This window comes from Alosa sapidissima, chromosome 1, assembly GCF_018492685.1.
Source record: "Alosa sapidissima isolate fAloSap1 chromosome 1, fAloSap1.pri, whole genome shotgun sequence".
In the NCBI taxonomy this organism is placed as follows: Eukaryota; Metazoa; Chordata; class Actinopteri; order Clupeiformes; family Clupeidae; genus Alosa; species Alosa sapidissima.
This window is the reverse complement of record NC_055957.1, coordinates 30,503,508-30,524,240: the sequence shown is the minus strand read 5'-3', so window position 1 is coordinate 30,524,240 and position 20,733 is coordinate 30,503,508. Positions and strand designations below refer to the sequence as shown.

Sequence of the window (20,733 nt, the reverse complement as noted above, 5' to 3'; positions counted from 1 at the left end):
TTCTAAGTCATTAGGACATGGAAATCTTTCTCCTATCATGCTTAAATAAATAAGGGTGTAGGCCTAAGGAAACGTCACGTCCACAAACAAGCCATTTGCAGATCGTGTGAACAGCAAGCACCGGCAATTATTGTCACAGACATATGCTTGCACTAGCTCCTATAATAGGCAACTTGGTCAGGGGGTGTTGCGCCATTTAGGCTAGCGCTTTTTGAAATCAATCTTAACCAGCCTCTTAAGATAAAAAAAAACGACCCGAAACTGCATTTGTGCGTTAGAAAATAAAAGGTATCGCTGCGTTGTGTGATCATGTCAACATGCTTTTACTTAGGCTACATCTCTTGTTCCTCCGAAGGTCACGAGATTTAATGAAGACAAAATGCGCCACCGCATGTTGGTGAGATCAAGCGCGTCTGGAGTTTCTGCGGGGAGCTGGATTGAAGGAAGAACTAAGGCTGTGACGGAACCCGCATTGCATCACAGAATCGTTGCCCAGCCACCACTTGAGCTACAGGCAGCATCTATTCGGTTTATTTTTTCTGTGAAAAAACAGCATGCCTTATGAAGGGATGTTGCTGCTGTATGGACACCTTGTAGCATGTTGTTTTTTAAACAGTTAAGCATTCGTTACATTGTTGTAAACTTTTTGGTTTCAGTGAATATACTAGATTTTGCTACGCCGAGTCATCAGCAGCAACAGGGCGTAAAAAATCAACAATTAAGCTGAACGGAGTAACCTGTTTGCAGTACAGTTACAAACAGCGTTAAAGTTCTCAGCCCTTACTCGCAGATTGAAAGAATTTGTGGAAATAATTAATGCATCATTTCCGCTAAATGGATCAGCGTAGGTGACGGTCGGATTATTGCCTTTTTGAGGAGATCTGAACCATTTAGGAATCCAAAGCCGGAGTAGGAAAAATGTGAGTAACGATGAGAAATGTACAACCTGTTTCTCCACCCACACATCTTTCAGACACTTAACGAGCACGAGTTTCCCCTTGTTGGATGCATGTAAGACAAGTGTTATCATCCTATAGCCTACATTTTATGTCATAGGTGCGCACTTGGTCATTTTAGTTATCGTGTTTTCTCAAGGGCACCATGATGTTCACGCGGAGATTCGAGCCTTCGCCAATATTTCATCTGACTGTCTATTGTTAGGGGTAAACAGGGTGACGAATAATTGTATCGTTTCTGTCCATCTAAAACAAACTTGGCAGACGAATATAGGGTGCATAATGCTGTCCAAATGCCCCCTCCCCCTCAAGGACCTCTGTGAGTCTCGTGTACGGTGATATGTATTAATATCTGATGCTGCTTCCATGTCAGAGTTGAAGTAGGGTAGGTAAGACTACTACGCTTTAGAGTAAATTAGGGTTATCCTGTAAACTACAGACAGGGTGATCTTCATTCAGTCCACCTATATTTGTAGTGATTGACAAAGGTTTTTTTTTTTTTTTTAATTCATCTGACATATAGTATGACCTGGTCTATAAAAATATTATGGGACGCTTATTTCTTCTGAGCAAGGCATGTGACTGCCATCTGATATACCATCTTGTTTTGGCGGCTGGCACCTTCATGATGTTCAGGCCTACTTATGCTCTGATTGATTGATTTTGATTGATTAAGACACAACATTGCACCATACATTAAAACAAAAAAAAGTCAGGATACCACAATGAAGCCCTAAGGCGTATTTCCATTGTGGTTCCTGATAGAGAGGGTGAAGGGGCAAGTCACAGTGGCTGTGCTTAATCGTGGCATTATCTCAAAATTAAGGCAGCAAGGCAATGGCAGTCCACGCGGTCAAAGGAAAACTGGCTAATTTAGAAAACACTGGTGAAGTTTTAAGATGGAAGAGAAAGTCAATTGGGTCAGTATGCTAGTGCTTCTGGCTCCAGAGCACCCAGTTCCACTGCCACAGGGCTGTTGAGGCAGTTGCTTAAGAAAGGTGGTGCTTACCTACCTTTCAGCAATATGACACTCCGGCAGCGTGGATGAAGTATAATTGTCTGACCACTGTCTGTCACATTAATTCAGCATTACATGATTTCAGTTTGTGTATCAGGGCACTGATCACCTATGAATCCTTCTGTAGTGTAACTTAGAAGAACAAGTCCTAGCTTACTGAATGAAATAATGTGTAGACTGGTTTTCCTGGATGCACTGCAGGTAAAGTCTGCAGCTGGTGTAGGCTACAGAAACACAATGCACAATCCTATCACCACACAAATCTAATTAAGCTTTAATTAGAATTTTAACAACCTCTTATTGATGTGTTTTCGAGATGAACTGGTTCGATGCATTCATTGAATTATTGAAGATAATAGCAATATGTATTCACTAAAAGCTAGTTAAATCTGTTGAGATGCAATTGCATGGACTTCTGGAAGAATTTGGTCTGTTTGATAGGCACAGTCGTAGGCTATACTTGATAGATGCATTGTACAGATTGCTTATTACCTGGATGCACCATGTGAGAGTGTGGATCCAGAATGAAACTTTTATGTGAGCGTGTGAAGGTCTTTGTGGAAAAAACATCTCTCATCGAATTCAAGGCTTTCCCTGGTTCCTGCGCTGGCTCCAGACCTGTTACCATGCCAGATGATAGCCTATCGCAGGCTGTGGCTCTATTGGGAAATTAGTTTGACAGCATGTCGAAGGCTTCGATACCCAGGAGAATTCTGTCTTTTATCCAGCAGAAAGTGTGTATGCAGCAGATGCCTGGGGAATGAGAGTGAAACAGACACCGAGCAGCACACACAGCCTCCACTTGCCTATATTTAGTATTTACTGTAGCACTCCATGTAATATTTATAATATTAATGGCTGCTGTGCTGCCCACTCACTCAGTGTTTAAACGTACTGCAAACATAATTGAAACACATAAGAAGGTGGACTTGAAGTGTGTTAAATTGCCTTGAACAAATTGCAAGCCTTGGTGAAGCTTATGTTGACAACCTTTTTTTAGGATTCATCCCGAATTAGCTCCAATCTGCTCTTTGCTTAAACAGATAATTTACGTTCAGTTTGTTGTTACCTAAATCCTGTGAAATAGGCCTACAAATAGAGTTCAATAGCAGAGTGTCTCTTAAGTGAGTGGTAGTACATTCTTTGTAGTTCTTGACTGTTCATTTTGTGATAGACCAGTCAAGCATTACCATGAGCAAACTGTTGAGAAGAGATAGTTCACCTAAAAAACATTTTGATGCCATTACTCCATTTTACTCCTACAACGGAATGATGCTTTATCTCTGCCTCCTGCATGGGAAAAAGCTACAACATGTCACAAGGGACACTACAAATGTGTACCTTTTGTCCAGATGTTTAAATTAACATAATTCATTTCTGAAATCCTGTTTGTGCAGGGGCTTCAGAATCATCTGGTACCCCAATGGCTTCTCCTAAAGGGCCCATGAGACTTGTGGTCCCTCTGTATGACCTTATGCTTTTCCTTTTCTAAGTCTTAACCATCATTTAAGGAGGGAGGTAGATATTTCTGTTTATTACACGGCTCTTCAGAGTGCTGCAGAATGCTCCATTCACTTGAATGGGCGTTCCCAACGTTCCGTGGTATGCTAATTATAAATAACAGACCGTTGCTAAGTATAACAGACCGCTGTCAAAGAAAATGGGCTTTGTGCTTATAATTTACGTCTTTCATATTACTGCGCAAGGACTGGAACTTCTTTCAAAAGTGAAAGCAGACGGTTGATCAGCTGTGTTCTAAAGAATGTTTGATTCAAGTTCAGTGTGTGCTGTTCCAAACTATTTGTTTCTCACCAAAAGCCATGATGAAACGGTAACAGTAACGGCTATAGCCTAGGCTATGTAGGCTAAAGAGTCACATCGTGGGGAGTTTATTGTTTTGTTTTGGCAAGTAGCCGTGTAATAAGTGGGATAATGTAGAATGCCGGTCATTATCGGGAAAATAAGTCCCTTCAGGGCGGAACAAGACCCCTCCGCTGCGCATCAGGGTCTGGTTCACCCTGTCGGGACTTATTTTCCCAATAATGACTGGCGTTCTATACATTATTCCTTACGTGTATTTGTCAGGGCACTAACATTGAGTCAGTATTTGATAACAATTGACCCAATCCCCCATAGTGCATAGTTGTATTGAAAAGAATGGAATCTAATGTACAGTAAATGAATGTCGAAAGCAGAGTGCATCGCACTCATGTCGGCATTGGTGTCCACAGCAATTTAAAACACCATTCAGCTGACCGGGAGTTCAGAACTGAGTTTATTGTAGGCTACGAATCTACTCTTTGGCCGGCTCGTAAGCCCAAACAAGCGTGTGCAGCATGCCTTTACATAGCCTACTAAAGGCGCATCATCATAAAGATAGGTTACATTTAATCTGCATCACGCCCCATTTTAGCGGAAAATAAGTTAACATACATATATCATTGATTCTAATGGGAAAGGCAGATAGCCTAATCACACCTTGACGTGACATCTAGTTATTAATTTACAGGCCATTCAATAATTTTACTAACACGGCAGTTATAAAGAATTATGTGTATGTAACTTACTCATGTCGAAACGATGTAGGCTACACAACCCATTCAGCACGTACTAGCTACACTTACCATATCCCATGTAAAACGGTTAGCTTGCTAGCTAGCTAACTGTGGAACTTCAGCATAACAGGCATAGTCAATTATCTCACCTAGTTGTAGGAAAAAGGCTACGTTCATATTACAAGTGATAGAATGAACGTGTGACTTATGTTTAGTTGATGTTATGACATGTAAAGTTAAGCTTGCCGAACTTAGTTATAGTCAGCCACGGGCAGTTTGACTGTGCCTACATTTGTGATACTCCTGTTAGTAGGCTAAACTGGAAAGAGCAAAAAATAGGAACATAATGGTCACATTAATCCCATAAACACACAGATAACTCTTACACCAACCTTATTTTGTGCCTTTTATTCACGCTTGTTTCAAGATTTAGTAAGTATAACCCCTTTTCGCTCCCCACTTCTATGCAGCATAGGTTTCCATTATCCAAACAGCTCCCTTTCCCCTAAAAGGGGGCGTGTACATGCAGCACGGTCTAGCTAGATCCAGTGTGGTGTTGTAGTTCTAACGTTACTAGTTGTTGCAACAGCTTGTGAAAAAACTACAAAGTTTGTTACACCAAAAAGAATGTTAATCTCGCGATAAAAAGAATTGACGCCGTTAAAATAGGTTTACGTTAACGCCGTTAATAACGCGTTTAACTGACAGCACTAATAAAAATAAAAAATAAAATAAAATAAAAAAATTAATTGTCTTGCTGTCCCCCCTCCGTTCTGTGATTGGTTCCTTCGTTGAGGTGAAAACGAAGTCCATGGAATCCAGGCTGCCTAGCAGTGTGAATAAAATCGTGCGCGTAAGGCAGCATGGGAAAACCCAGGCTAATACTACTCTATGCTGTCCCTGGGGAATTCAGGGTCCACTCTGTATTTGATCCGGCCCTGTGAAAATGGAAAGTGTAAGTCATCACTGTGTGGGCCTTAAGGGTTTTTGCTATGTAGTGTAATCTACCTTAACCAACATGGCAATCAGGAATGGAATTGTCTATTGTTAAAGTGATGCCACAGACCCAGACTGAGAGTTAAGTCATTGGGTCTTTGGGGGAAGGTCAATCGGGTGTAATAATGGCTAGTGGGTTTTGGTCGGTTGCACCACAGTGACAGGTCCACATCCACCCTCTTTATGACCTCTTCTACCATCCATCCATGGAGGTGAGGTGCTGTTATTTACTGCAGCTGTGATGGGGGTAGGCTTACTGTTCTTGACTAAATTCAAGATGGCGTCGAACGGTAAAATTCCTTAAGGTACTGTCTGTATAAATCGTCTTGAACTTTTTCAAAGTTCTCCATGTCTTGTTTTAAATGTCAAGGCCCTCGGAAGTCTACCAATGAAGTATGGAGCTACTTTGGAGCTACTTTTTTTTGTAAATGGTGTAAAACAGTGATTTATTTGCATGGCTAGGCCGATGCCCGAGGCACCACAACGAAACACTGTTGGTAGCATTGGCTAACTAGCGCCAGATTTCTGAGTGCAGGGGACAAGCCGAGGTGAGCTATGAGACATACGTTCACACTCGGTATCATGTTTCAACACACTTTAGGTCAAAATCACACCGGAATTATCCTTTAAGGATCTTCATTAAACTTGCCATACTTATTCCCTAGGCCTGATAAGGTACTTAATGTATGTGGGGTCAAGTTTACATGTGGTCACACTTAAAATACAGTATTTAGACAATATTATGACTCTCAAAGAGGTTTAGGGATATTCATCAAACTAGAACCGTTCATCACTTTAAAGATTACATGCTAATTAGATGCCATATAACATGAATTGAGGCATGTGCCACCTTCCATATTTTGTCGCACTAAAGGAAAGGTAAGGTAATTCGACCACCTAAATGACATTTCTTTGAAGCCTACACCCTCTAGATATCACAGTATTGCAAGGATTCATTAAACTGTCACGTTTGCTATTATTCACGCTGGGGTTGGAGGAGCTGGTAGGGGGACGGTTGGTAAGTGTTTTTTAACAGTCTTCTGTAATAAACTCGGGGTTCACTAACTACGTTGTTGGTGCTTCGTTTTATGTGTAGGGACCCTGAGCAAGCTACTGACGAGGTTTGGTGCTGTTTGAACAATATTACTGGTTAAACAATTCTATCTGGGAAGCGTTTGGCTCACCGCCCTTAGCTAATCCACTGTTTGCGATTTTGGGCTATAGCGTACCGGGGCAAGCTCTGTAGTGGTAACCTGACTCTCGCCAGATGAATTTCGTTCCGCCTAGCTCACATCCATCTGGGATCGCTTCCGTTGAGAGTGATTTCGGCACCAGATTTTATGGTACAGCCAATCAGGACGCAGAGTTTCATAGATGTGACGTAGTGTAGAAGCGACTGTGAGACTGTTCTCAGCGTCACAGGTTGGCTTCGATGTGAGTGGTTGAAGTAGCACGTCAATAGATGATGGACAAGTGGCTTATCCAATCATATGCAAGGATTTTTGATTAGGCCCAGCCTTCTGAAACACCACTCCAATGGATCGATCCCAGATGGATGAGTGGAGCTAGGCGGAACGAAATTCACCTGGCAAGAGTCAGGTTACTGTAGTGGTTGATCAATGAAAAATTCTCCACGATTTATTTGGTGTGTTTTCATGCAGAAAAAGACCCCGGGGTCAATTTTCGTCAGAGTTACAATTTAATAGTTAAAATTAAAATTTGAAGAGTTAAAATTTCTGATATCATCATGATTTGCTAACACATGATTTGGATGTCATTGTGGTTAATTGAGATGTCTTTACATTGTATTTGATTTTCATTGTCCTCTTAGATTGGTTATCTTCTTAGACTATGTTTGTCTGCTTATTGTATTTCAATGGATAAGATAATGCCATCAGTTAACTGTTATGAACTCTCCAAAGTTATTTATTTAATTGCCTCTTCAAATTGAACAGGATAATAGAAAAGCCGATATGCATACCACATGTACAGCAACAACTTGTCTTGATAACAGCTTTTCTAATTACTGACCATTATTTGTAGTAGTGCAGGGAGTAAAAAAAGCAACAACACGTTGGCGTTGATGATCCTTAACAGTCTGCTTCAAACAAATAGCTTACTCAGACTAACACTGAGTCACGTAGTATAGTGAGTCACATTCCACTCTACAACTGAGGGGATATAACTGCTGGCCAGAAAAAATTGCAATAGCAAGCTCTACCACCCCCACAAACCACTGGGTATATCGAAAACCTCCAAAAGCATCCGCGGCATTTGATTTGGTAGGCTACCTGTTACACCAAGAATGAATTTTAGGCTGAACTCTAAACATATGTCATCGGATTGAATTTAAACACAAGTACCGCTTTAGTAGGCTATTGTGACACATGCAATATTAGCAGCACTGCGTTGACATAAGCTTACGCATTGAGGTTATGGCTAGGGAACCTGCTGAGCATCGTGTGCTTCAATTTCAGCAAACTTTGGTGAGTGTTCCCAACCGATGCGAGTATAGAGCTACAGTACGTGACTAACGAATTTATAAACTGATCTGAACAGTTTGTTGGCAGGTTTTTCATAAACATTGGCTCTGGACAACGGCAAGCTTCGCCAATACGTCGTTATTACGACGACTGCGTTGCCCACTCTTTCACGAGGCGCTGGTCAATCTCATTGAACAGCGGGATAAAGCTCAAGGTTGTTAGTGTCACAAATATCTGTGGCTTTGTGTGTATGTGGGTATATGCTGTGTGCTATTGTGTCAAAACCGCACTCAATCGTGACTATTAAGTGTATTCAGTGAGAAAGCAACACACAGCAAAAGCGATTTCTAATAGAATGGAAAGCCTTTACGATTTCTAATCGAATGGAAAGCCTGGCAACGTTAAATTGTGAGAGGCGTTTGCAGTGGTGGACGAAGTACACAAATCCTGTACTTGAGTGAAAGTAGAGATACACATGGTCAAATGTTACTCCAGTAAAAGTAAAAGTCCTCCTTTTACATTTCCACTTAAGTGGAAGTACAAAAGTACTTGCCTTCAAATGTACTTAAGTATCAAAAGTAAAAGTCCTGAAATGTATTATGCCTAATACAGTTGCATTGTTGAAATGATTCGGCACAGACATAGGCATTCATTGAGCCTTTCTCCTCCATTCAAGGACAAAATCAGCTAATACTTGTTGTATGTAGAAATAACTAAAAACAAACTAATGTGATATCTTATCTTAGATACTTCAAAGTAACCACATTTTTCTTTGTTGAATGCTTTACACTTTCGGACCAAATCAAGATGTTCCCTTTTGTGTTTGATAGTGTCAGATTGTCTATCATTTGCTTGATGGCGTCAAGAGGCTAGTTATGGTAACATCAATATTGTGAAAAGGGGTCAACAAGGTACAGTAAATAGTGCATATGACAATAACATAGGTTAGGCAACACCATTATAGCCTAGCTCGCTTCATAGAAAATATACATGTACACATGTACTGTATTTGTACAGTCTTTTTTCCAAAAGGAACTTCAGCTATACTTCAGCTGTCACAAAATGTAGTGGAGTAAAAAGTAAGATATTTGGTCTCGAAATGTACAGGAGTAAAAGTAAAAAGTTTAACAAAATTGAAATACTCAAGTAAAGTACAGATACATGAAAAAGCGACTTAAGTACAGTAATTGAGTAAATGTACTCAAGTAATGTCCACCACTGGGCGTTTGTGGCTGTCCAGCATGAATGCTGTGGAGAAGGATGTTGAAATGAGAGCTGCGTAAATGGTTACTTTCATGAGCAAGTGATAAGAGACACACACTCTTGCACTACCACCCCTCCCTTTTTCCTTTGGTTTTTTACAGATGGACTAAATGTGGATCCTTTCTGAATATTAATGGACTCATGCACCAGTTTTCCCCAATTCTGTCACTATGGGATTGACAGCTGTACCCTGGAGCACTTCCCAGCAATATCTTCATAGACAGACGGTGAGATGGAGACAGACAGAGGTCTGGGGTGTAAATCTGAGGGGTTTTGACAATGCAGTTCAATTAGGCTACAATTCCCAATTCAATATTCAGCAGTAACACAAAATCTGTTAGGATTTAAAGTATTAAATTGCAAAAAGAATAATAATAACTGATGTTTCTCATTGATGATATACTGATATTCTGTGGCTGACGGTGCAAAACTTTCCGGACATTGGAGACCAATATGCTTGACATTGTTGGAATGCTATCTTTAGACCGAACATGCCAGCAGGACAGAAGTACTCTTTACACTTTCTCAGTGCAGTGAAGCATTCACATAGTTTCTCATGGTTAGATGGTTAGATTATGTGAATTAGAAAGCCTTGTCTTTGTGTTTTATGTGGATTTGTCTTTTGTTATCCTACCAATCATTAAACTGGTCTCCCATGACCTTTCGTGTGATTGGTTCTAGTGTGTGAGGCAGATGTGTAAGGCCACTGTGTGTTGCATGTGCTGCAGTTCATATGAGCATTCTAACTGTGTCGAGGAGTGTCCAGCAATGGGCAAGAATCAGGTAGCACCTGCAAAGAACAGCACAACTGTTCACAATGCAATGTGGATTTTAGTATGGACACGAATGTGTGAAATTTTCTGGTGCCTGGTTTTCCTTATCGGTGCGAAGATCAATAGATGTTATATATAAAATGGTGGCTGGTGGTGTGTCTCCAGGCGTGCTGTCTCCCTGAATCCTTCACTCTGGCAGGGATTGAGCAGCTTGCAGATCGATTGCCTTATCATTCCCTCTGTTTGCTTCAACTTCATTACAGGGTGCCACTGAAAATCCTCTCTGTCATTTGTATGGAAGTCTGCCCATTTGGCTGAACTGCTGTGTGTTTTTTTTTAATATATTTTTGCACCTTGTTTTTTTCCATGGTTTGTGTACTGTATTTAAATATTGTAACACTGTCTAGTCCAACGCTAGTGTTTGGGCCTATGTCTCTTCAATGCGCATGGTCTTGAGACCTACCAAACCTACCAACAGTAGTAAAGCTGGTCATTTTGTGACCAGCACACCCACACACACATACACACAAGTGTAATTTTTACCTTGTTGAAGAATGCACGGCTTTAGCCCAACAGACACACTTTCTTAGATTTACCACCCAACACACAAACGTGTGACCATGCATGCAGTGTGCTATAGATGAAGGCTATAGGTGCTATTGCTTCAGGTTGGTGTATATAGGAAATCCTTTGAGGTCCGTCATAGGTCAGAGTAATTGAACTCAAAGTCAAAGTCAAAGTCTGCTTTATTGTCAATTTCTTCACATGCCAAGACATACAAAGAGATCGAAATTACGTTTCTTACTATCCCACGGTGGAGACAAGACATATTTTACCAATTAAGTCCACAGACAAACATAACATTCAAGTAAACAACAAAAAGTAAATAAGAAGGCACATACAATGAAGAAATAAGAGCAGCAAAATTGGGTTGAAATTGTGCATAGACAGTCAATATAATAGTGCAAAGAACTGTGATTGGTTTTCAGCGCATGGAACCAGTGGGAGGCTTTCGCCTTATACAGTCTACCCATGTCATTGACATTTGCAAATGCAGTGTGGAGTTGTCCGTGGTACTGAAATGCATCTGTGAAAATGCAGTGTCCTCCTCATTCAGAGGTAGTATGCATTTGTATTCGGTTTCTGGTGTGTTCTGACAATATGGTGAAAAAAGGTAAATTGTTATTTAACTGTTTAGCCTATCTTTGAAAAACTGAAATAAAAATGTAGGCTAAGTCCAAAGTCCAACAGGGTAAAGTTAGTTTTGGGTTGGATATGTATTTATATTTCCATAAGCCAGCAATGATAATGAGTAGGAATGAGGCATATCCCTGCAATAACCAATGTGAAACTAACTTGATCAGTGAGAAGATACGTCATCTTGGCTGTTTCAAACACGAAACTACGGGATTTCCCAACATGTTAAACAAGGCAAAAAAAGAAATATTATAAATAATTGTCCCTAACAGTAAAAATGATCAGCCCAAGAGTCAAAGGAATTAATCTTGCCGCTCAAATGCCAATTAAAAAGAAGATCTCTCCATTTTGGAGGTGAGTGTCCTTAAAGCTTCACTGAAACCGACACTATGCTCTGACAGAACAACATAAATCAGCCAGAAAAAAACCCGCACTTCTACCTTCACCTAGAGCCTGTTATTTGTTTTGCAAAAATCCACAGCTCCCGGTTCTTCTGGTCCAATCAGAGCAGGGCTGTGTGAGGTCTGACTGTCAATCACAGTCTGGTGCCTGGTATGCACTGACGAGCACAAACTCGATGAGAGGGTGCTCGGTGGTAGCGGAAGGGGAGGGGCATGAGAGTTGTAAACATTCAAAATTTTGTCCCCTCAATCTGTCAGACTTGCCAACTGCAGCTTTAAATAAGGTAAAGTCTGGAAAAGCAAAGTGCTTAGAACGAACAAAAAAAATTAGAAAGCAAACAAATCTTTAGGCCCTTTGAAGCCAACATTAGGAGACTTTTAATGTTAACCAAACGACAGATGTAGTTTAAGCATGGAGTAGCCTACTTTTCTAATAATTCTGTGGAGCTATTGCTAGTTTAGGCTACCTCCCATGAACAGAAGAAGATGAAAATAATCCAATCCATATGCTGTTATATCCAAATCAACCCCTAGCTATTTCCCAACCAAGAATAAGCATGGACATTTTAGGCTATGGGAATCCGTAATGTTTTGCAATTTAGCTACTAGAATGTGCTAGAATAAATCATTCTAAAATCTGATAAACATTCAGTGCGCACAGCACCAGCGCCAAATAGCCTTGGTGAAGGCTAGGCCTATGTGGCATTGGTGTTGCGCGTACTGAATGTTGATCAAAATGTAGAATTACTTTCTGACGAACATTCAATGTGCGCATTATTTTAATAATAATAATAATAATAATAATAATAATACATTTTATTTGTAGAGCGCTTTATCATGTACTCAAAGCACTGAACATTGTAGGGTAAAAAGGGAGACAAGTAGAATAAAATAAAAATTGGGAGGCACACAAAAAGTGTACAGGCAGTCGCACGTGTGGATAGAAGCAGACATATGCCAGTACAATTAAAAGTGAGTAGAGAGCAATTTAAAAGGACAATAAAAGAAGGTGTATGTAGATTATATGTTAAAAGCTATCCTAAACAGATGGGTTTTGAGGGGAGACTTGAAGCAGTCGACACTGGCAGCAGATCTGATCTGCTAAGGCAGAGCATTCCACAGGCGGGGGGCCACTGAGGAAAATTCTCAGTCGCCCATGGAGCGGAGTCGGGTTTGGGGGATAGTGAGGAGGCCATGATCAGAGGAATGCAGGGCACATGTAGGACAGTAGGGGTGCAGGAGCTCAGACAGGTATGTGGGGACAGAGCAATGTAGGGCCTTGAAGGTAAGGAGGAGGACTTTAAAGTCAATCCTCAGTGGGATAGGGAGCCAGTGGAGGTCTTGCAACACAGGGGTGATGTGATGTCTGGAAGGGGTAGATGTAAGCAACCGCGCAGGTGAATTTTGGACATGTTGAAGCCTGTTGAGTGAGAGGGGAGACCACTGAAGAGGGCATTGCAGTAGTCTAGGCGGGAGGAGATAAGGGCATGTATTACACGCTCAATGTCAGAGCGGGAGAGGAGTGGGCGAATCCTTGCTATGTTTTTGAGATGGAAGAATGATGATTGCCGGGTTTTGTTGATGTGAGATTCAAATGAGAGGGTGGAGTTAAGGAGGACACCTAGGCTTTTGACATGGGTGGAGGCTGTGACTGTGGGGTCATCGATGGTAAGGCTGATGTCTTTGCGCCTGGCAGCGGTGCTTTGCCGGTGCTATGCCCGAAAATAGTTTCAAATCTAAATTGGTCTAGTAAATCTCTTTGTGTTAATTTGCATTGATATTTGTATTTATTGTATTTGATGTGAATATACAGGTTACGAGAAATAATTATAAAAAATCTTGAGTTATTTTATTCACTTTTGCAACGACATGCTAGCTGGAATCGCCGGATTACAGCGACTACGCTAAGCTAACGCCAACCGGGCCGTTTCTAGATTAGGACAATGGCTGGGTCGGCTATAAAACGCTTTGGCTCACTCATCCAACTCTAGGGACTGCGGGGAGTGACCCAATTTCACCTAGGGGTGGCGCATTCCTTTAAAACACTAAGGCTTGACACAACATGAAACTTTGCTCGAAGTATCACCAGGGTCTCTACACATGAACTCGAGCATTGAGAACATTGTTTGTGTACAGAGTTTTACTACTTACTGTAGACGCCCCAGGCTCAACAGACTTTATGGCCCTGATCCACTCTTTTGACCTTTAACTGCCTACCTACTCACAAAGCTGGCAAAGACCTTGATTTGACCCTCACTCGGAACTACACCACAGACACCCTCATGGTGACGCCTCTCCATCTTTCCGACCACTGCTGCTAAGACGGCTTTCTACAATGACAGCGCCAACAGACACTCAGAACCTTTTCTCAACCTTCAAATCACTACTCAACCCTCAGCCACCTCCTGCTCCATCCAGTCTTACTGCAGATACCCTACCCTCATTTTTTACAAAGCTTGTACAAAGTACAAAGTTGCGGCAATCAGCAGTCAATTCTCTACATGCCCACAAGATGCGACAGACTCAAATATTGCACTTCTACAACCTCTGGCGGTTGCTGGAACATCTTTTTCAGCATCTTTCTCTGGCATGTTTCCAACAGCGTTCAAAACGCCCTGGGTAACATCGTTACGTAAACTTTATTTGTATAGAAGCTGGGCCCCCTTCTCTTTGCTATCCACACCACCTCTTTGGGACAGATTATCCGTTCGCATGGCTTCTCATACCACTGCTATGCAAACGACACATCGTTCTATTTGTCCTTTCCACCTGATGACCCCTTGGTCTCAGCACGGATCTCGGATTGCCTCTCAGACATATCTACATGGATGAAGGCACACCTCCAGCTAAACCTCTCAAAAACTGAACTGCTGGTCCTCCCAGCTAAACCTACCATACATCATGACATCAACATCAAAATTGACTCGCTGTCTGTTGCACCTCCCAGGGCTGCAAGAAATTTACGAGTCGTTCTCGACAACCAACTAACCTTCTCCGATCATGTTGCCTTGGTCACCCAGTCGTGCCGTTTCGCACTGTACAACATACGGCTACACTGGCTATCTATGGCCGCCCGCATCAACTTCAAGTACCTAACGCTTGCCTATAAAGTAGTCTCCGGTTTTGCTCCCGCCTACTTGAATGCCCTCATACAGGCATATGCTACCTCCCGACCGTTGCGCTCCTCAGATGAACGATGTCTAGCTCTGCCACCGGTCCTTTCAGGCCAATCTAAACTTTTTTCATCTGTTGTTCCTCGTTGGTGGAACGCACTACCAGTTCCTAGAGCAGGGACATCCCTCTCCATCTTCAAAAAATTCCTGAAGACCCAGCTCTTCAGAGAACATCTCCCCTCGTAGCACTACTTACAACTAGTCTTGCTGATCCTAGCACTTACCACCTGACTAGAACAGCACTCACTGCACTTATTCTTATTGTAGCTTTTTAAATTGTCCTAGAATTGTTGAGAGCTTAAACTGTTTACTATGTTGTCAGTCGCTTTGGCTAAAAATGCGTCAGCCAAATGTAATGTATTGTAATGATGTCATGTACTTAAAAGAAAGGTTTTGAACAACTCACTTTAGCAGTTGTTTTTTCCGCTTGCCGCCATCTTGCCAGTGAAGAGCCGGCTATGTGGTGGTTGCCCTGTTCAAAAAGTTGCCCCACCGATCACGCATTCTTGGCAATTCTTGACAATCTCAGAGACTTCCAAATGAAATGTCAGTGTACCAAGTACAGAGTTTGAAGTCATTATTTTAAGCCAATAGAACTACATTGGGTTGCTTTAATCTCACATTCTGTGGCTCTCAATTGGTTCAGTGGTTAGTTTGTAAGTTCAGTTATAGCTTTTTTTTGTGGGCAGCCGTGGCCCACTGGTTAGCACTCTGGACTTGTAACCGGAGGGTTGCCGGTTCGAGCCCCGACCAGTGGGCCGCGGCTGAAGTGCCCTTGAGCAAGGCACCTAAAACGTCCCACATACTCGATGCACCCGACCAGTAGCGCGACAATGTGACGTCACAGAAGCGCGGTAACCATTTATACTCGCGCGTGGTGGTCGCAACACTAGTTGCAATATTCTCCTGAACAGAGGTGTCGCTGTTGTGAAAAGACTAACATTAACTACTTACACAGCAGAAGAAGCTGCAGTAAGAAACACCAGTAGCTAGCCTCTGTGATGGTACTTCAGACTTTGGTTGCTACTATTCACAACTACCATCATCATTATCATGTAGTTTCCAAGGTGTGTGCACAGGTAGATAGATAGATAGATAGATGGATATATAGATAGGTACTTTAGTCATCCCGAGGGAAATTTTAATAATTTAAACAGTTTAGTTAGCTAGCTAGCTAGCTAGCAGCTGGATGAGTTTGTGTAATTTCCTGAAGTGGAAAGAGATTTTGTTCAGGCCTTAATAGATATCCTTTGTTTGAAAATAAATCGTTTCTATTCTTTCCTCTTAATTCCATGTGTTGCAACTCTCACTAGTAACTTTGTTAACTTATCCAGCAAACTATTAAAAATTCACGACTGTAACAAAACACTGCAACTCGCTTGCCCTCGAACTAGTCCATCTTCCTGTTTCCGCCTTGTCGCGCTCGTCTGAAAAAAAATGAGTGGTGCGCTACCTCGCGCTACACGGCCAAAACCCTGGCGCGCAAGAGAGATCTACGTCATTTTGACGTCACATTGTCGCGCTACCGGTCGGGTGCGTCAGGTATGTAGAAGCCTTAACCCCTCACTGCTTCCTGAGCGCCGCCGTTAAAGCAGCTCACTGGCAGGTCAGCAAAGTTGATCTGTTGACTGTTTGCAGATTTATGGCATGTCTCATAGGCAGAGAAAAGCTGTGGCTCTCAAACACTGTCCACTTAATCAATAGAGCAGAGTGTTCAGTGTCAGAGTCAGTGTATGAAGGAATAGATTAAATAGACAGATATGGAAGGTTTGCAAAGTGATTTCATTCTCCCTTTATAGAAAGTATTTTGAAAATACAGTATTTCATTTTGATACATGGGCATGGCTATACAATTTGATACACAAATGAGGGTATTTGATATTTCATTTTATGTATATATTATATTTGATGTGTTTTTGCCCATTCCTGCATACGATACAGGACTGTGCATTGTGCATGGTATGGAGGAAGGTGGCACATGTTTCAACTTATGTTAACTCTAGAGGGTGTAGACTTTAAGAAAAGCTTTTAGATAGATAGATATATAGATAGATACATTATTCATCCCAAGGGAAATTTTAGGCATCCAGTCGCGTAGACAATCATAACACAACAATAACAGACATGTAAACACATATATGTCACATGCATAAACATCACTCATAGAAATGTGAAGAGTTAACAAATTGTGAAGTGATTACAAAGGTCTGATATGGACTGACCAAGTGATGCAATGACCATGATAAGGTGCTATGGTAGAGTGTGTGCAATGGTGGTAAAGCAAAAATGAGCTTGTTTATTATACAAATTAATATATAAATATTAACAATGACTATGAAAAGACAAGAATGTACACATAATAAAATTGCTTGACAAACAAGAAAGAAAAAATATACTTTAAGAAGAATATATAACAGGGAATAAGTTATAAGATGTAGATGTTATGGCCACAGTCCAGATTGTGTAGGAGGGCTAATATAGCCTATAAGACAGTCAGGAGAGACAGGCTCATGCTGAAAAGTCCATTTCTCCCCTCCCCTTTTGTGTGGTATTGAAGAGTTGGATGGCCCTGGGTACAAAGGACCTCCTCAACCTGTCTGTTGAGCATGACAGTGATTGAAGTCTGCCAATGAACATGCTCCTCTGTTTAATGAACATGCTGAGCAGTGGGTGGCGGTCATTGTCCATGATCACCAGCATCCTACTCATGGCCCGTTACTCTGCAGTTGTTGTTGTGACTCCAGCTCAATGCCAACAATGCTAGAGGACTAATACTGTATTTTAAGAGTGGCCATATGTGACCTTGACCTTTGACCCACCATACATTGAATACTTTATCAGTTCATCAGACCCTTGTAGTGAAAATAAGGGAGATTTCCTGGGTTTCTCACCCAAAATACAGAAAAATGTCAACATCGCATCCCTTCCGTTTTCTCTGGGTTTATCACATATTTTTACCCTTTTCCCGCTGTCCCTTATTTTAATACATACTCTCATAACATTAGCCCTACCATTGGACTTGTCTGTCTCTGTAATGTTGTCCTGTTGCCACCCCCTTGCCCTTCCAGCGAAACTGGTGTTTTTTAAATCATCATTTTGCTTGCTTGAAGGTGACCTTATGTTAGCCTATCTAAGATAACAGCGTGGTTGTTGTGAGAGCACGATTTGACGCCAATCTGTAAGCAAAGTCACGTTAGACCTAGCTTCACACATCGTTTAGTTTAGTGCAGCAGTTTTGTAGTCTCAATTCTTGCGGTCAGCAGAGGGATAGCAACAGAAAGACGAATGTTGAAATGTTCCCGTATTTTGGGTGAGAAACCCAAACTGCCGTTCCTGTGGACTGGCTGCATGCATGCGACAGAGTTGATGCGGACTACTGTGAAGCAGATGTCGGGGTCAGCCCTCTCAGATTTAGGTGGCCAAGGCTGCGCCTGCTGAAGCAGATGGCCGCTAAGTCTGGCTACCTGTATGAGTCATGACTCATACGCGGATGGCTGCGTAATAAAGGGAAAATATTGAAATTCCAGGGTATGTGTGTAATGCCTGCTCTGCCTTTCTTTCTTTCTTTCTTTCTTCCCTTTCTTTCTTTCTGTCCCTCCTGTGCATGTGAATCTTCAGTCTCTGTCTCTTTCTGTGTGTGTGTGTGCGTGAGTGGCCTTGCCGGTGAGTTGCAAGGCCCATTTGCTACTGTTTCTTTTGCAGCACTTTGGTTGCTGCAGTGGTGGAGTGCAGTAAAGTGGCTAACGATATAGATATACATACAGTGCAAATCCGTCATTCGTGGCCAACTGGAGGGTGTGTGCAAAGCAGGCAATGGAAATCCAGAGCACTCTGGTGGGACTGTTGGCAGCAACAATATTGGCCGCGTTGTCAGGAACGCATGCAATAACTCGGTCTTCAACAAAGATTGTTAAGGCGGAGCAAGATGTTTCATCAGGAGCCACTTCCGGGAACCCGGATCGCACGAGGGGGGGGTCAAAATCCCCCTTTATGCAGAGCAGAGGCAGCGACTGCTCCATTGAAGTCTATGGACATAGCTCAGAATTTCACCACATATGCTAAGGTCTTGGTTCTATAGAGTTAGGAATGTGAATTTCGGGCACGTTTTCATGATCCTCAAACCCTTCTGAACATTTCAGGTGCATTTTTAGCATTTTTGAGCATTCCAGTCTGGAGAAAATCAACCTTATATCAGGTGTGCGCCGGTTATTTATGCAGCTGCTGTTGGCCGGTTGCAATGTACGCTCGTCAATACGTCATAGATACGCCTCTTTATGCAGACAGGATTCGATCCCCATTTCGCGCCCATAGACATGAACTACGACGAAGTATCTTGCTCCGCCTTAACAATCTTTGTCTTCAAGTCCCCACTGCTCTACAGCTCCATTCATTTTCTCAGCGAGGTGGTCAGCTGTATGCCGGCCTGACAGGCTTTCTGTGAGCAAGTCCGCTGAGTTCATTTGCCAGTCATCACTGATGTAGTGGCAAGTGATGGTGATGAAGCTCTCAGCTGTTAATGCGGTCCAGCAGTTAGAGCAACTCTCTCAGCTGTGCAACTCTCTCAGCTGTTCTTTTAACAGCTCCTGCTTCCGTTCTTCGTAGTGAGTTTCTACCAGTCTGGTGATGGTACGTCATGACGGACTGTGATATGCTGGTTCCAATAAATTTATCAGGTCTCGAAAACCTTTGCCCTCAACAATACTTAAGGTCAGCATATCCATCTCAATGAACTTGCAGATCCCTTGGGTAATTTTCTCTGCTCATGCATCGCAGCTCCTACATGCTAACGCAGAGGTGATGCTAGGTTGAGACTGAGAACAGGATGCCCCACCACCGACATTAACCAGGGTCGGATGCACTTTGTATAAGTGGTACATTATTTGAGTCGTGGCCGTGTTATATTAAGACGAAATTCTTAATGACCAATTATCGATTCTCGATTAATCATGCCCATCCCTAATGCCCTCATACATATGTTACCTCCTGACCGTTGCACTCCTCAAATGAACGACGTCTGGCTCTGCCACCCGTACGCTCAGGGCAATCCAACTTTTTATCATGTTGTTCCCAGTTGGTGGAACGCACTACCAGTTCCTAACAGAACAGGCGCGTTCCTCTCTACCTTCAAAAAACTCCTGAAGACCCAGCTCTTCGGAGGGTACTCTTGAGTAAGGATCAATGGTAGAGGATTGTTGGTGGAAAGCCTTTGACTACAGGTCTGATGGATTGCCTATCATCCCTAGTCCTTTCATGTTGTGAACTTGCTTCCCTTGTCTCATTTTGGATTTCTTAGTTTTGAACTTTATGGGCTGTGGAAGGCTTAGGAGCTCCGTGTGCTCTTCATCTTGATGGACAACAGCTTGGGCTGACCTGGTGGTAAGCTGGTGTCGCTTTGGTCATACATTGATAGCTTCTTACATACCAACTGACACATCTGTTACACACATTTAGATCATTGATTTCAGTCTGGACAACTCTTAACACCTACATTTTGCTGTGAGCTCATTGCCAGGCTTGAAGTTCTTTAAATAAACATTGCTAGAGATTGCTATTCATAAAAGGCATACGTCATCCTAATGAACCCAAAATTCTCTCACTCACCATATGTATAAGTGTAAGACCTAAGGGCAAAGTTGACATAGTCCTCATCCATTACGGATCGAAAGCCATTATATATCTGAGGGAAATAGTGAAGACAGTGCAAAAATAAACCACTCTCTTTGGCGTTCACACCCAGCTCGGTAAATTGAAGAGCAGTTATCAGAGTAATTGGATGTGTTTTAATTTCTTTACCACTGAGCTGGAGAAGCTTGGATGATGCTTTTTGTGGGGACAAGGAAGGATCCACTGGGATGCTGACAGTGCCGCTTTGCTTTGCCTTGCTGTCTACTGCTCTTATAAATGTTAATCCAATCTAT

The 20,733-nt window shown here is 42.1% G+C and overlaps 1 protein-coding gene across 4 annotated transcripts in view; it reads left to right on the top strand.

Annotated features, from left to right (window-relative positions):
* The window catches only part of clcn2a (chloride channel, voltage-sensitive 2a), a 124,590-nt gene that overhangs the window by 32,949 nt on the left and 70,908 nt on the right, over positions 1–20,733 (top strand). Inside the window, exon 1 of one of the 4 annotated variants that reach the window (XM_042098955.1) lies at positions 132–920. The exons of 1 other annotated variant lie outside the window; for it this stretch is intronic. Coding sequence is in view for 1 of the 3 variants with exons in the window: in XM_042098946.1 (XP_041954880.1) it covers positions 7,961–8,011 (51 nt within the window). In the remaining 2 variants the exon portion in view is untranslated. Of the gene's footprint in view, positions 1–131; positions 921–7,627; positions 8,012–20,733 lie in introns of those variants that run through there. 2 more of the 4 variants (XM_042098946.1, XM_042098965.1) reach the window with 2 other exon arrangements.